This window comes from Calonectris borealis, chromosome 20 (assembly GCF_964195595.1).
Source record: "Calonectris borealis chromosome 20, bCalBor7.hap1.2, whole genome shotgun sequence".
Lineage (NCBI taxonomy): Eukaryota > Metazoa > Chordata > Aves > Procellariiformes > Procellariidae > Calonectris > Calonectris borealis.
This window is the reverse complement of record NC_134331.1, coordinates 3,834,724-3,849,076: the sequence shown is the minus strand read 5'-3', so window position 1 is coordinate 3,849,076 and position 14,353 is coordinate 3,834,724. Positions and strand designations below refer to the sequence as shown.

The 14,353-nt window shown below is 38.9% G+C and overlaps 1 protein-coding gene across 1 annotated transcript in view; it reads right to left on the bottom strand.

The window, feature by feature from the left end:
- PRKCA (protein kinase C alpha) overlaps window positions 1-14,353 on the bottom strand; it is a 156,388-nt gene that overhangs the window by 18,503 nt on the left and 123,532 nt on the right. Inside the window, exons 9-10 of the mRNA XM_075169449.1 lie at window positions 2,377-2,520; window positions 1,448-1,621 (exon numbers count right to left, since the gene is read on the bottom strand). Coding sequence (XP_075025550.1) covers window positions 1,448-1,621; window positions 2,377-2,520 — 318 coding nt within the window. The remainder of the gene's footprint in view (window positions 1-1,447; window positions 1,622-2,376; window positions 2,521-14,353) is intronic.

The window sequence follows — 14,353 nt, the reverse complement described above, 5'->3', positions numbered from 1 at the left end:
GGCCTTTATGTAGCTCCATTGCTCTTGTACATAACAAAACAAAAAAATTACACTGTAAATACTAAAACCCCCAACTTTTTTCCTCCATTCTCCTTAGCCAGAAAACATTAGACATTTATACTTTTAAGATTTTACATTTAAAATGTAGCTGCTCGAAAGAAAGATAAGATCAAAGTGTTTTTTCATTTACTGATGACACTAAGCTTTTTGCTTACTAAGGAAGTTATATAAAGACAAATAATTAGATGGAGATAGCAGTCTATTTCTTACTAGGACCTCTCTTATCTCTTACCTCTTACAACAATCTTCATATTATAAGTAGAGGCAGGAAAAATATTTTAGAAAGCAAGAATTACCAAGTGCAATAGTTCCCAGATTCACATATTATTGTGATTAATTATGTCTGCAAATCTGTTGCATTCAGGCCATTTTCTGCACAGAGATTTGTAGTCATAAAACAGAGTTTGAAAATGCCTCTAACAACACAGACAATTATGAAATGGTGACAGGATGATGCGGCTTGTTTGCGGAATATTGCAATGTTATTACTTCTAACTAACCGCCCGTTTGTTCGTTTGTTTTTAGATTAAAAAACATCAACAATGTAAGAAGTAAAAGATATGGAATAGTCAAGCAGAAAAACAACAACGTATGTCCTTCCATCACCCCATTAAGCTACAACTCCCCCCGGGAGCACTAGTTCAAGGCCACTGTCATAACATGGCTACAAGGTGGGACAAGAAGAGCCTTGATTTCTTGTGAATAAAGACTTCTACCCAGCTTGGAGCATTTGGAGCCAGTTCACTAGTGCCAGAGTGTATCCATGGCCACTCCGCTACCCAAAAGCACACTGAGCGCCAACTGCCTACCATGCGGCTTTCCACCTTATCCAACAGACCGGTATGGAGCCGTTGGACCGGCAGATCCGCCCTGCAAGCTGTCTCTGGGAGACGTTTTGCAATGTAATGGGGAAACGTCCACTTCACATATTTATAAGGAAGGAAAAAAAAAAACCCCAATGTTTCCTCTGTGGAGGGGTGCCAGAAAACGAAATTAAATCCATCAACATTGATTCATGACTAATCACCTCACAATATAATAACAGCCATTAAGACTTTTCAAGTACTATCCTCAGATCCTTAAAAGTATTTAGGAATCTTTGGGAATCTGGGCTTAAGGCTCTGACTTAGCAAAGCACACATTATTACATTTATGAATTGTCACACTGGTCTGCTTGAATTACTGTATGAAGAAAAACCTTTAAACCTAGGTTTTGTATTTAAAATACAAGGAGTAATTACATGTGGTATCTCTTTCTTCACCATTTTCTATGCGCAGAAGCTATGATATATAGGTTGGATGATAATAGATGTTATTGAACTGATAAAATCCGTGATCATATAGTATGGAAAACATCAGGGTGGCAAGAAAGACAGAGCTCACGTACAACTGTTTGGAAACAAGAGTGAAGCTGTGTCAGGAACGGTGGTTTATCTTGCAGTGCCAGGACTCGTTTTTCAACCATTGTACATTCAACATCATCATCCTGAATCACCACATCTTTTTTCAGTATTTTGATTGCATAAAGCTCCTCTGTCCCCTTCCTGTCTGCCAGCATCACCTGCACAAAGAGAAGCAACAGGGTGAAAATCTTCCTCCCTGCCAAGGAGGGAAGGTGACTCACATGCCCAAAGATTTGTATAGATGGCAATTCAGCTTTTCCTTTTATTGATATAGACGAACTTGATCAAAACTCCAAAAATACCATCATTACTCACCCACTGCAACGAGCCGTACCAGTCATTTCAGACAAAGCCTGTGCCAAAACCCTCTGGTTAATCGCAGGCACATTGCCAAAGGGCTGATAAAATGTTAAGTCCCAGGGGACTTCTTCAGTAAAGGGCACTTTATCACATAAGTGGTTGTTCAAACAGACAGAAAAATAGCGGTCCTTTCTTTCGACTAACAGATTTCAAATATATATATATCCTATTCCTGTTTTTTCCCCAGTATTCAGCCTTACCAATGTTGGTGACTTCCAGAACTGGCAGAGTGACCTAGGTAGTAAAGCCAGAAAAGTAGACTTAATTTCCTTGAAACTGCCAAGAAGTGAGGATCTAAAAGTCAGCAACTGTTTTTTACATCCTGCCCAACAGTTTTTTTTTAAATTTTTATTTTTTCAAGAAAACTGCCAATCACGACTGAAGTGTGCTAGTCCTTAGGGAATCACCCCACTCCATGTTAAGAAATCCTCCCTCAAAAATGCACATCCTTTTGACTCTGGATTTTACTTCTTAGAGAATTATTCATTCATTCTTCCTCAAGAAAAAAAAAAGAAAAAAGAATGCGAGTGGAGTAGTTATCAAGAATTCCTACCTTCCCGAAGCTCCCCTTTCCAAGAACCATGAGAAAGTTGAAATCTGTCAGCTTCACCCTGTCCAGATTGTTGGATGGCACACTTGAGTTCTTGTCTTCTGTTGGAGTAATGACTTTGTTACCAGCTGGCCCAAGTTTGGCTTTCTGAAGAACATACACACACACACACACACAAAAATAGGAAAGTAAGAAGAGTAGCCTGTTTTCTTGACAGAATGGATCACTGGGTGAAGGTTAGAATTGGAGATGACCGTATCTGAGGTGGCATTCCCAGGAGAAAGGCTGCATAACAAAATTTGCACAGACGCAACTCCGAAGACTCATTCCAACAATACTTCTGACATTATTGAGTGAATTAAAGTGGAAAACCGTGTTCGTGTATAACCAGATAAAAGCAGATACACTTATCTGGTTAGAAGAGCAAAACCGAAGCAAAAACCAAAACCAAAGAAAAAAAATCATTTATTTTCATGCCAAAAGCAGGCTTATCTGCTGTTTTTGTTTTGAAATACAAAAAATGCTTTTCAAAAATATCATGCTATGATCTACACAGGATATTTTAGGGTATAAACAGTCTCTTCAATACATTCTCTTTTAAAATGTAATTCTTAAAGTCAATGCATAGCAAGAGTTAGGAAATCTTTGACATGCATTAAGAAAAATAACCTTAAAAAAAAACCACAACACATGAGAATTAATGCAGATGAACATGGCCACTTTCAAACTAGCAATACAATCAACTTTGATTTTCAATCAAGTGTTGATCTGGAAAAGTGAGGAAGGGAAATACTACATACAAGGGCTCTGCCTTGGCAAGACAATCTGGTTTGCAGAAGGTTGCAACAGTCTCAGTATTTCATATGAGACACCATGTAATTGCTCAAGTAAGTTGCATTTCAAATCTCAAAGTTAGAAGAGAAAAAAGTAAGACTCACCGAAAGACAATGCAGGCTACAACATAATATCCCTCTTTTTTCAAAATAATCCCATATACCAGCAGAAGCAAAGCCAAGAAAGTTTAATACTACTTTTGGGATATAATTGCTTTCCCCTCATCTATCTAGTGTGTTGGTCTGGTAAATAACCTCTAATATAGTTAATTTGTGCCATTGACATATGCTTGACATTTAAGGATAACTACTTTTCTCACTGCACCGCAAAATGACAGTATTTGCATATTATCACTGTTTTACAGATAAAGAAAATTACAGAAATTACAGTTTATTCAAAGTCACACAATAAATCATCTGAAAAGCCTGGCCTGGCATGTACCTTTGGCAGCCTCACTGGAAACTGGAAGATACAAACTTTCCCCTCCCCAGACAAGTTTAAAACCATAAGATTGAAAGGGACGACTCAATTCATAGAGTCCAGCCCTCTACTACTGCAGGCAGTAATGTCAAGCAGTCCTCTGATAAAATAACCCCACGTCACTTGAAAAGTATATTCAGATGGGATGACTCTTGCTGCAACTTTATAAATGCAGAAAGTCTCATACCCTGCCACAGGGATATGAATTTTGGCAGTTTTGATATTTTTTTTTTTTTTTTAATTGTAATACAGCTTAAAACGTGGAATTTCCTCCACCGCTATTATTACTTGCTTGCATGAAAGCAGCACTTGGAGATGCTAATCAGGATGATGTGCTGTGCAAACATTTAGGAAGAGCCAGTCCTGAGCATCAGCCTGAGTCCCTGGTTCTGCAAGGGACGGCCCCTCGGCAGAGCCGGCTGCTGGGACAAATCCAGTGTCTGTAATGGAGCTCTTTGTTGGGACAAAGCTCCTTTCAAGGGCACAATACAAGAGCCATAAGCAGAACAAGTTAAAAAAGAAAAATCCTGATATCCTTTATTTGTACAAGATGAAGACATGGTTTAAAGGAGCAGCTTTGCTGGCTGTGTCTTTGTGATGCTCTCGCATATGGGATCTCAGATAAAAGATCCTGCTCTTGCGATACAAGAAGCAATCTCAATATCCGCCTTTTCAGCAAGTAAGGAAGATCCAAATCAGGCACCAAATGGAAAAAACTAGTTTTATTTTTTATATTTTAAACTCACTGGGTCGGTTGTCGGCAGCTTGTTTGAAAAATATATCATTCGAAACAACAAATGAAATTTTGTTCCAAGGCAGTTTGTTTCTTTGGGTACAAACCTGCCGCTCGGGCAGGGAGTGCTTTCTGCAGTGCTGCAATCCCAGGCTCAGGGGGTGAACAGTACTTTTTCCAAAAGAAAAAGAGCAGCAGATTCATCAGCAGGTTCCTGTGCCCTCTGCCAGCTCCCAGAGCTGAAAGCACCGGGCTCGCTCGGATCAAACGCATGCGAGATGAAATTGTCAGGATCTGAAGGCGGCACCTTAAAATAATACCAGAGTACCAAACTGAGGCCCCTCTGCACCCTCGCAAGAAAACGCTTACATTCAATGAGCTAGAGGCACGCTCCTCTACTTCCATTTTTTATCTTTTTAAAATTAGATGTTGCTCTCAACTTGATAATTTCTTTTTTTCATATGGTAGATTTTTAAGGAGAACATCAGGTGCCTCCTGTTCGCTCAGGTGGGCTTCTCTGCCATCTGCTCCAGGTAGGTGGCTAGCGCAGGCAGGAGCTTATGGACTGTACCGCAGCTTGAGTGATCCGTGGTGACGGGAAGGTGACAATCCTGGTTATCTCATCACCAGTGCTGAGCTATCCCGGTGCATTAGCCCGGACACTGGTACATGTAGAGAAAACCCGGTTGCAAACCATATGTAAGAAAACGTAGGAAAATGGCATCCACAAAATGCTCGAGAACAACCAGGTTGATTCAATGCAAGCGCACGGACCCAAGTGGAATGGCCAACGACCTTATTAAATTATCACAACCTTATCAAAGGTCCATATTTCCCTTCAGCTAGGTCACTGACCATTTGTTCATGAGCATGACGAAAAAAGTTTTTCACATTTAGCATGTGAATTACTTTCACTGCTTTTTGGCTTAAGGTCCTAGCGAAAATATAGTGGGAATTTCAAAGCTGGCAAACATGTACTGGGAGGAAAAAAAAAAAAGGAAACAATAATAATCCAAACCAAAACATTTCACAGATGATCCATTAAGAGCTTCCCAAAACACTACTGCAACATGTTTCAATTACGACTTTGCCTCAGGCATAAAATTTTGTCTTCTTAGTACTATTTAAAAAAATTTTCAGAGCTACTGGAACAAAATTAGGCTATGGGCAGGGAAATAAAATTAGATAAACATGGTCAAGCCATTACAGATGCTACCTGTGCCACCAAGTTTTTGATGGGACAGTAAGACATCTTTATGAAATAAACCCTGAAAGATCTAGTACTTATTACCTGTCTTCAAGAATTAGCTGCTGTGTATATTCTGCGTTATCCAATTCATCCTGAAGTACAAACTTAAACCAAAACATCTCTTATAAGCCTCGTGGAAGTTTCTGTACTCAGAGAAACGTCACAACTCATCACTAGTAATTGATGTTGATGGATTTAAGGAAAGCCTTTAACCTTGCCCTTCTATTTCAGAACTTAACCCAGAATACGAGGCAAGACAAAAGTATTTCAGAAACTCAACTAATGATTTCTGGTTATGACTAAAGGATTAGGAAAATGTCTTCAAATATCAAAATTGCTTTACATTAAACTACAGAAAATCTACAAACTGAGCGAATGCCATGCCTTATTGCAAGCAATGGGTGAAGATAGAGGGAAACAACCATTTTCTTACAAGATTCAGTAAAGATTTGGAGAAAACACATCTGAAACGTCCTGGGCTTAGTGTGCATGTGGAGAAGACCTCATCCGCCCATATGCTGTGGCCATTTCTGCAGGGTTTCTGGCATCTGAATGGGCCTTCATCTCACCCTCTGGTTGAGCAGTTGGCTGTGCCCATTGGAGATGTTTAATGATGCTATATACAATGCGATGACTTACACATTTTCTTCACACACAGCAACATTAATTTCTTGTTATGACCCACATGGGAAATAACTTGCTGAACAGATATTTTGCCAGAAAAACACTTTTCCTCAGCTTTTTGAATACCTCAACATGTGGGACATTGTTTTTTCACATAAGGAACAATTAATATATTTCAGATACTTTAGATAGGGAACTACAAACTAAAACTACTGTTAAAATACAGTCAAGGAGAGGAGTACAATAAAAATAAACATACTAGAGAAAACATTACGTTACTGATGCATTTAATTTGCATAAATGAAATGTAAAATCACACACCATTACTTTCACCGTCACCTCTGCATTCAGGATTGCCCATGATGAATAGCTTTACTGTTTATTAGAAGGAAGGAGAATCTGTTTGAGGCTTATGCTCTGTTAAGGCCAACTTATGCACTAAAAATAGGACAGACATTGGATAGAAGTGATTTCCACAGCTCCTGGGAATGCTGTTTCAACAGCAGGACTAACCACAGAGGAAGAAAGAGACCCAGGGCTCTCTTGGATAGATAAACCGTGGGTAAGGAGAGCAATTTGTGATGTAGAGCTTTACCCACACAAAACTGAAGAGCAGGGCATTGGACCTGAGACACACGCACAGATCAAGGCACCCAGATGTGGTACCACAGATGGAGGTCTTGTTCCCTAAAGCCAACGCTGTTAAATGGTGTCCAGATCTTTCTGGATCTTGCACAGACCCATCATTTTTCTCTTCAAGCTCTGGCCTTATAAATAACCCAAGAAATGTATTTTCTCAGGTGTTTATTTAAACAAACTCAGTTTCTTGAAGAGGAGCAGGTTTTCTTACAGTTGGATATGGCTAGAAAAAAGGACCAATATGAAAAACACCTGGAGCAAACAGAGAGGTAGATCTGAAAGTAGGAAGAGCTAACCAGAGTCACAGCCTACTGGTTGCTGTCTTAGAGGAAAGCATATTTCATAAAAAGCAGTTCTAATAGATTTACTTAAAACGTTCTATATTATTTTGGGACCTACTCATCCTTACAGCATTACAAATATCACAGTTCAAACCATTTTATTGATTTTATACATTAACTTTTTTTTTTACAATAGCAGGAATGCCTTAGCTTGCTTAAAATTGTCCACAAACTCTTTTGCAATGGAGAACTACTTTTATTCAGATTACTCTAATGTAGGGTCCAATGACTGGTAATACTTATAAATCTTCTTTTACCAGTTGTAGAGGCAGAGCACAAAAATGGGTATTCTAATTTCTGTGTACCCACAGCCAGTGTATGTTAGTGTATTCTCATAAGGTCAAGAACAGGAAAGGTTTTAACATGCTGAGCTCTACCATGAGTTTTATATCTGATACGCCTTGAATAATGCAGAGAGACAATGTCATGCAACCAACATACTCTTCCAGATTCCCGGAGCAAAAACAGTTTTGCAACTACAGAAGGGACATAAATTCAAATGATTCATAAAAGTTTATTGAAAAAGAGCAATGATATTTTGCCTCCTCCTACCACGACTAAAGTTGAAAATGGCAGAATCCTACTTGAATCCACCTTTATTTTTTATGGATGTTAAAACTTGAAGTTGAAGATGGCATTCCAGGCACTGGATTAATTTTCAATTTACATTCAGACTGCTTGACTTAATACCTTTGATAAAAACACAATATTGTTACAACGAAGCCAGCTTGCAGCAAACAAACCAGGAAAACGGTATGTTAAAGGCAAATTAGTCTGCACTGGTAGCAGAAGAGTTAATCTTAAAAGAAAACAAGACATGCACATCATCTTACTTCCTCTGGTTTGGACGCACCTTATCTCGGCCAGTTCTTTTACCCTGAAACCACAGGTGAGACATACTTTATGTATTCAGCCCAAATGCACTTCTTCATGGAGTGTTACAGAAGTTCCAGTGTGTTATACTGGAGAGTCTCTTGGAACTTGGTATGTGCTTTTTGGAAAAGATTTCTCAGGTTTTGCAGTAAAAATGCTTTCAATTTATTTTTAATCTAAGTGTAAAAATTGTTCTTTTAATGACATATGAAAAAAAAAGGTCTTCTCCAAAACCTAATGAGAAGTATGATGCAAAGAAGAAAAAGAAGTGATTTAGGGAATAGTAATCCATCATTGCACTCAATTTTCAATCACAGTAAATGTTCTCATTGAGTCTTCTCAAAACTTTCTGATTTTTTGCTGTGAAGACAATCCAGAAGGACAAAACAATAAAACTGAACATTGGTGTTTCTGTCTTCTAGTTATTAATCACAGTTCAGAAACTTAAAAATTACAGAACAAGAAGACTGAATCGGTCATTTTTCCTATTAGCCAATAAATAAACAAAATTTGTGAAGAATTTAAAAAAAACGCTATACAATTCACATTCCTACCCTCAATCTCTTTAGGGCAATGAGCTACGCATCATGTTGGTGCTTTAACACCTTGTATCACTCACCTTCATTAATTCTCTTCTGCTGCTGTTTGCAACATTCAGCTCAGTAAGATTGGGTGTGTTCCCATATGGAAAATGAACACGGGGTTCCAAAACTGCCCAAACTTGCTGCCACACCCCGCCACCCTCCAAGCACAGCTTCAGAAGGGACAAATCCACATCATTTCCCATGGAAAAAAAAACTCAAGCCAACAAAAGGCCTCGCGACGTGCAGCTCACTAGAGGATGTATTTCTTGGTTGTCAAGGCAACTTGCTCTTAGCAAGTTCACAGATGCCCAGCGGGGAGAGCTATTGGTAACAAATTTTCAAGAGGAGAAAGTGATAAATGAAAAAATATTTAACAACAAGGCTGAATTCCCATCACATGTGCAGAGGTATATAGACATACAGCACACGTAACTTCTGTTTGGAAACAGCACGCTTATCGCCACATTTCATCTGTTACTTATCGGCTCCACTGGCACCTACCGGGAAAAGAAATGGAGAGCTTTGCTCCCGGCAGCGGAGCCTCCTCGAGACTCCCAGCTCTGCTTCACATCAGACACCCGCGTCCCCTCCCCTCCTCTATAGCAGATTCCTAGCACCGACTGCTTTGCCCGTGCAGTTGCATTCAGCCGTAAATAGCAAATGAACGATGTGACAACAGAGAGCAGCACTGGCTTCTGTCTCCACTGCAAAAAATCACAATTTTGCTAGCATGAGGGTCAGCAGTCTAAGGACTGACTGAGCAGGTTTGCTGCAGGCTTTATCTCAAGTCCCAAGACTTTCCTGAGATCCGTGGAGCAGAAATGTCGTCTTGCCAGGATTCAATCCCTCTGCGAAACGCTAACAAACCATCCCTGCTTCTCACACTGCAGCAAGTTCTCACCAGTTCCTTGCTAGACCCCAATGCTCTTCAAATGTCACCGAGTGATGGCACAAGCCATCTCACGCTAGCCCGCCTTGTTCCCAACGTTTCTGTTCCTAATTCTTAAGTTAAGCCAAAACCACAGCAGAGCTGCAGGTAACACTCTGCCGCTGCATATCATTTAAAGAAATGGCAAAATAGGTGGTGAGAAGCGAGGAAAAGAACAGCCTGAACAGTGACGCTCAACTTTCACTATTACAGCCCAGGAGGCTTTGGCTGCAAGTGTGAAATTAATGCTCAGTTAAGTCTATCACTACCTGGGCTCTACACAAGAAGCATCAGAGCAGCTCAGATCTCAGACAAATCGTAGAAGATGTCCCTGACAGAACTGGCAAAACTCATATTAAGACATAAAAAAGAGAAACTGAAATAATTTATCAAGGAAGGACAAAAAGCCCTACTCAGGTTTCCAGTCATGAAAGCTCAGTGGGGATTTTGATCAACAGGTTGAGCCATTAGCAAGCTTTTAATAAAGTAAGTAAATCCAATAAATTTCAAGTCAAAATCTGGAGGGGAAAAAACCCCACTCACTGAAATGTTCTCCATTATTGTGGCAGCTTGTTTCTTACATTATTGCATTTCCAATTCCATGTAATTATAGATGCTATGAAGGACTATCAATTTCCTAGTTTATACAAATTAATTATCACAATGCTGAGAATTTGAAATGAGAAGAGTCCATTTCTAAGCCCCAGCAAGACCTAATACTTCACCAGACTGAGTTTTAAGCTTAATACCATAACCTAATGCAAGCTTATAATTCATTAGCGGAGAGTTTTGTAGTCATGGAAACAGCACAGAAAAGAGAAAGTTAGAGCCTAAGCTCCGGACGATTTAGCAGCCCAGCAGCTCTAACCGGAGAGGGGACGGCACGAGCGTCACACCTTGGTCCAGCCTGAGCTCCTGTCCTTGCTGTTGTAAGTCAACGGAGGGAAGGAACTTCCCTGGCCATTTTACCTGTCTCTCTACAAAACATGTGCTGAGCAATCCGGGAGATGCTTTTGCATTAAATTTCCTGTGAAACAGAACAAAAGACACAGTCTCTGGCTCTTGTGCTTCTTTCCTTGGCTTAACAAATTCTTCTGAAGAATGGCTTTTTCCCACCTTACTGTGCATTCTCACTGATTCTTATTTGTTCCTTTCAAGAAAAAATAAGATTAGAAAGGAACAAATATTGTTCCTTTCAAGAACAAATAACTAATGAACTAAATCACAGAAATGTCTTGCACTAATGAATGTATGCGCACGTATTTATGCGAACAGAAAGGAGCATGCTTGGATTAGACCGCAGCAGACTGAAGATGCCTACACGAGACACTGCAATACAGCAAGACACCCCTGTCCCAGGGAGATGCACTGTGCCACGGACACTGTCAAGGATTCACGAGGTTTACACAGATCATTTTTCAGCCATGTATTCCTTGGTGAAATTGCATTCTACCAAAACTTCTTTGCAGCAAGGAGAACACTGAAAATATGCAAATAAGCAGAAAGCTGCACTCATATTTATTTTCATGATGGCGATGTCACTATGGTGAACTATGACATAATTAGTAAAAAATGCAATATAAAAAAATGAAGTAAAATGCATTTTTACTTCAATAGCTAAAATAGTTATTGAAAAAATAGCTAGAAAAAACCTCTTATCATTCCCATTGCTAGTAAAAAGGCACAAAGGCAAACAGGATATTTCATAAAAATATAAATGGGGAGCATGATAAAACTCTACCTGAGAGTTAAATATGGACTATTTTATGTCTTTAGTTTACTTTTCCCCACATTTCCTCTCCTCCTCCCCTTAAACTTGTGCCATATTTACCCTTCTGATTAGTAATAGTAAATTTATTTAAAGGATTTGCCTGAAAAAAAATTTGTGCCAATCGTGAAAAGGATTAAAAATGCCTTTTTGCAGAAAGCATGTCCAAGAACACAGGAAACCCACTCCTGAAGCCCACCCACATGCTGTATTGCTTTGCTCATCACGTAGGAACGATGATATCAGAGTGTACATGAATTAATTTGGGTTACAAATAAAAGAGGAGAAAGCAGTGTGCCCCACAACAAATTCTGGATGATTAGTAAAACTGAGTTATTTTGCCTAATCCTAGCACGAGCTGCGCGTTTGGAACCCATGCCTCTTCTAACGCCTTGCAGCTTCACAAAATTCATGAGAGAATTCTACTTAGTGACTCAGAGATTTCCGTGGAGGTCCATTTCTCTCACCTAGCATATAAAGCTGAGCACGACGGAGGCAGGTAATTATAGAAGTCATGAGGCACCCGAAAGTAGGGATGAAGTGAGCAATATAAAGGCGAGCAGAGGCAGTACTCGCTTTTACAGCTGCAAATTATTAAATATTTTGATTAGGGGAAAAATTATCATCAGTGCCAGTTAAAAATCTTGAATAAAGGGCTGTATGCAAAAAGTTATACCGAATTTTATCAAAATAGCAATTTTATCAAATTAATTTAATGGGTTTGTATCTTTCTAAATATATACATACAAAAAATTTGCATTATTTCATTTCTTTCAGGACTTTCGCTAGAGACAGCTTTTCGCTTTGGGAGCGATTCCATGTTCTTTACTGACCCCTCGTGGTTTCTAACTCCGAGGAGAAATAATTTTCTCAAGCTCAACATTACGTTAAACGGATGTTTACTTAGGATAAAGGCAATAAGATAATCCTAAAGGACAATATAACAGTTTAATATACCATACAGCATCTCATCAGAGCTGCTTATTTTGGGGGATTTATAATCACATTCCCTCGTCAAAATTTTTTTTTTTTTTAACTTTTTTGTGTTGCTGTATGGAAGTTAAACCTGTATGAAGTACTTAAATACATGATTTCTAAAAAAATCCCCAAAATTGCCAGGCACAAGACTAAGGTAAGCGTATCCCCTAGAAAATGTAGACAATGAGGTCAAATGACTATGAAAGACAGTAATTTGAAGAGGGATGTATCTATCCTAAGAATAGGAGTTTCAGGGAATATCGCCCTGGACAACGGATGTCTGGCTGTGAGCAGTGAAATTTGGAGAGGGAAGAGTTTCCAGTTACCCATCTGGCACTGTCAACATGTTTAATCTGTTTAATAATCCTGTGGCCACCTGAGGCTACTTTGTTTTCTGCCTTTATTGCCAAACACGCTATTCCCTGCAACAGAGCGGTGTCTAACTAGATGAAATGTAATTAAAGAGGCTGCCTAGGAATAATATTCAAGAATTCTTGCAGAAATATCCTGTGGTAGTGGTAATAAAAACCCCAAACAACAAATATGATGCTAGATCAGCAAATCCCCAAGTGTCAAAAAAAGAATTGCTTTTATATATGCTCCTTCATTTTTTAATTACGCAAATTACTGCTAATTTTCAATAATAAAAACGCCTAGAGGGTAGAATTTGCTTTTAAGCATAAAACTCATTACAACATGGACAAAAAATAAAAAAATTCTCTTCTAAAATAATCTGTAAAGACTCCAGTTCTACCTGATCTTCGTGCAAATCCCTGTGATCAAACACAACAGCCGTGAAAAGCTGCAGGCTAGGACTGTTTTTAAAACCTTGGGATTCTGTATCCAAGTCTTAACATGTTATGGAATTATTTAACGCACACACACGCACACAAAGATGAAGGTGTTTTATGCATGATGTGGTGAAAATAATCTATTTAAATACACACTTTGCTGGCGGAACAAAAGCAGCATAAATGCATGATCCTTCCCAGTATCTGATAATTTAATAAACAAGTATTTATGCTGTTTGACCTTGCTCACAGCATTCTCAAATTTGCTATGATATTATAAAATCATTTTTGTACATTTTACTGGTTTCTAGCTCAGAAGTGTTACATTACGCTCAGGAACACAGCCTTCCTTCTTCATCTGCTCCTGCTGTTCCCTTTCAATTCCAATCTTGTAAACTTGGGAACATAACCTTCCCAGCAGTCCCACATAAACTGATTACTTACAAAATTATTTCCAAAGAGATGCTAACGTCAGTGGTGATTAGCTTGCAGAATGCAGCATGCAGTGACGCTTCTGAGCTTAGGTTAGTGATGCTAAGTCACTGCCAGCAGCAAGCAGAATGGGGATTTGTAATAATTCAGAGAGAAAAGACAGACAATAAACAAGGAAGCATTTTTTCCCATGAAAAAAATTGAATTCTTGAGTCTCCTCTTCACATCAGAACAAAGTGCCAACTTTCTTTGCTGGAATTCATGTTTATAATTCACAAGGACTAAGCATGAATCTTGCCTATGAAGCAGCAGCTGTAGGAAACTGCTCAGCTCTTTTTTTAGGTGCGCTCCTATGATGAAACCACGAATTGACCACGGACTTCTGTCAGTTTATATCAGTGCACTTCAAAGTAGATTTTACAAAGAAGTGACAACAGGATGTTATCGTATTTATGCCACATGCATTTTTTCAGGGTAACTTTTTAAAAATACATTTAAACAAAGAAACTGGCAACTTCCCTGCAATAAACAAGTTTCATCAATGAAACCACCATGTGATTTTATTTTCAAATAGGAAGAGGTGTAAAGGATTGAGGAAGGGTCGTCCTCTTCTGTACAGGCTTTTCTGAGATGAAGATACCAGATAAAGAATCAAAGTTAAGAAAAAAGAAGTTACTGATTGCAGGAGAAATGATAACTGCATTAGGAAATATTTGGCAATGACAA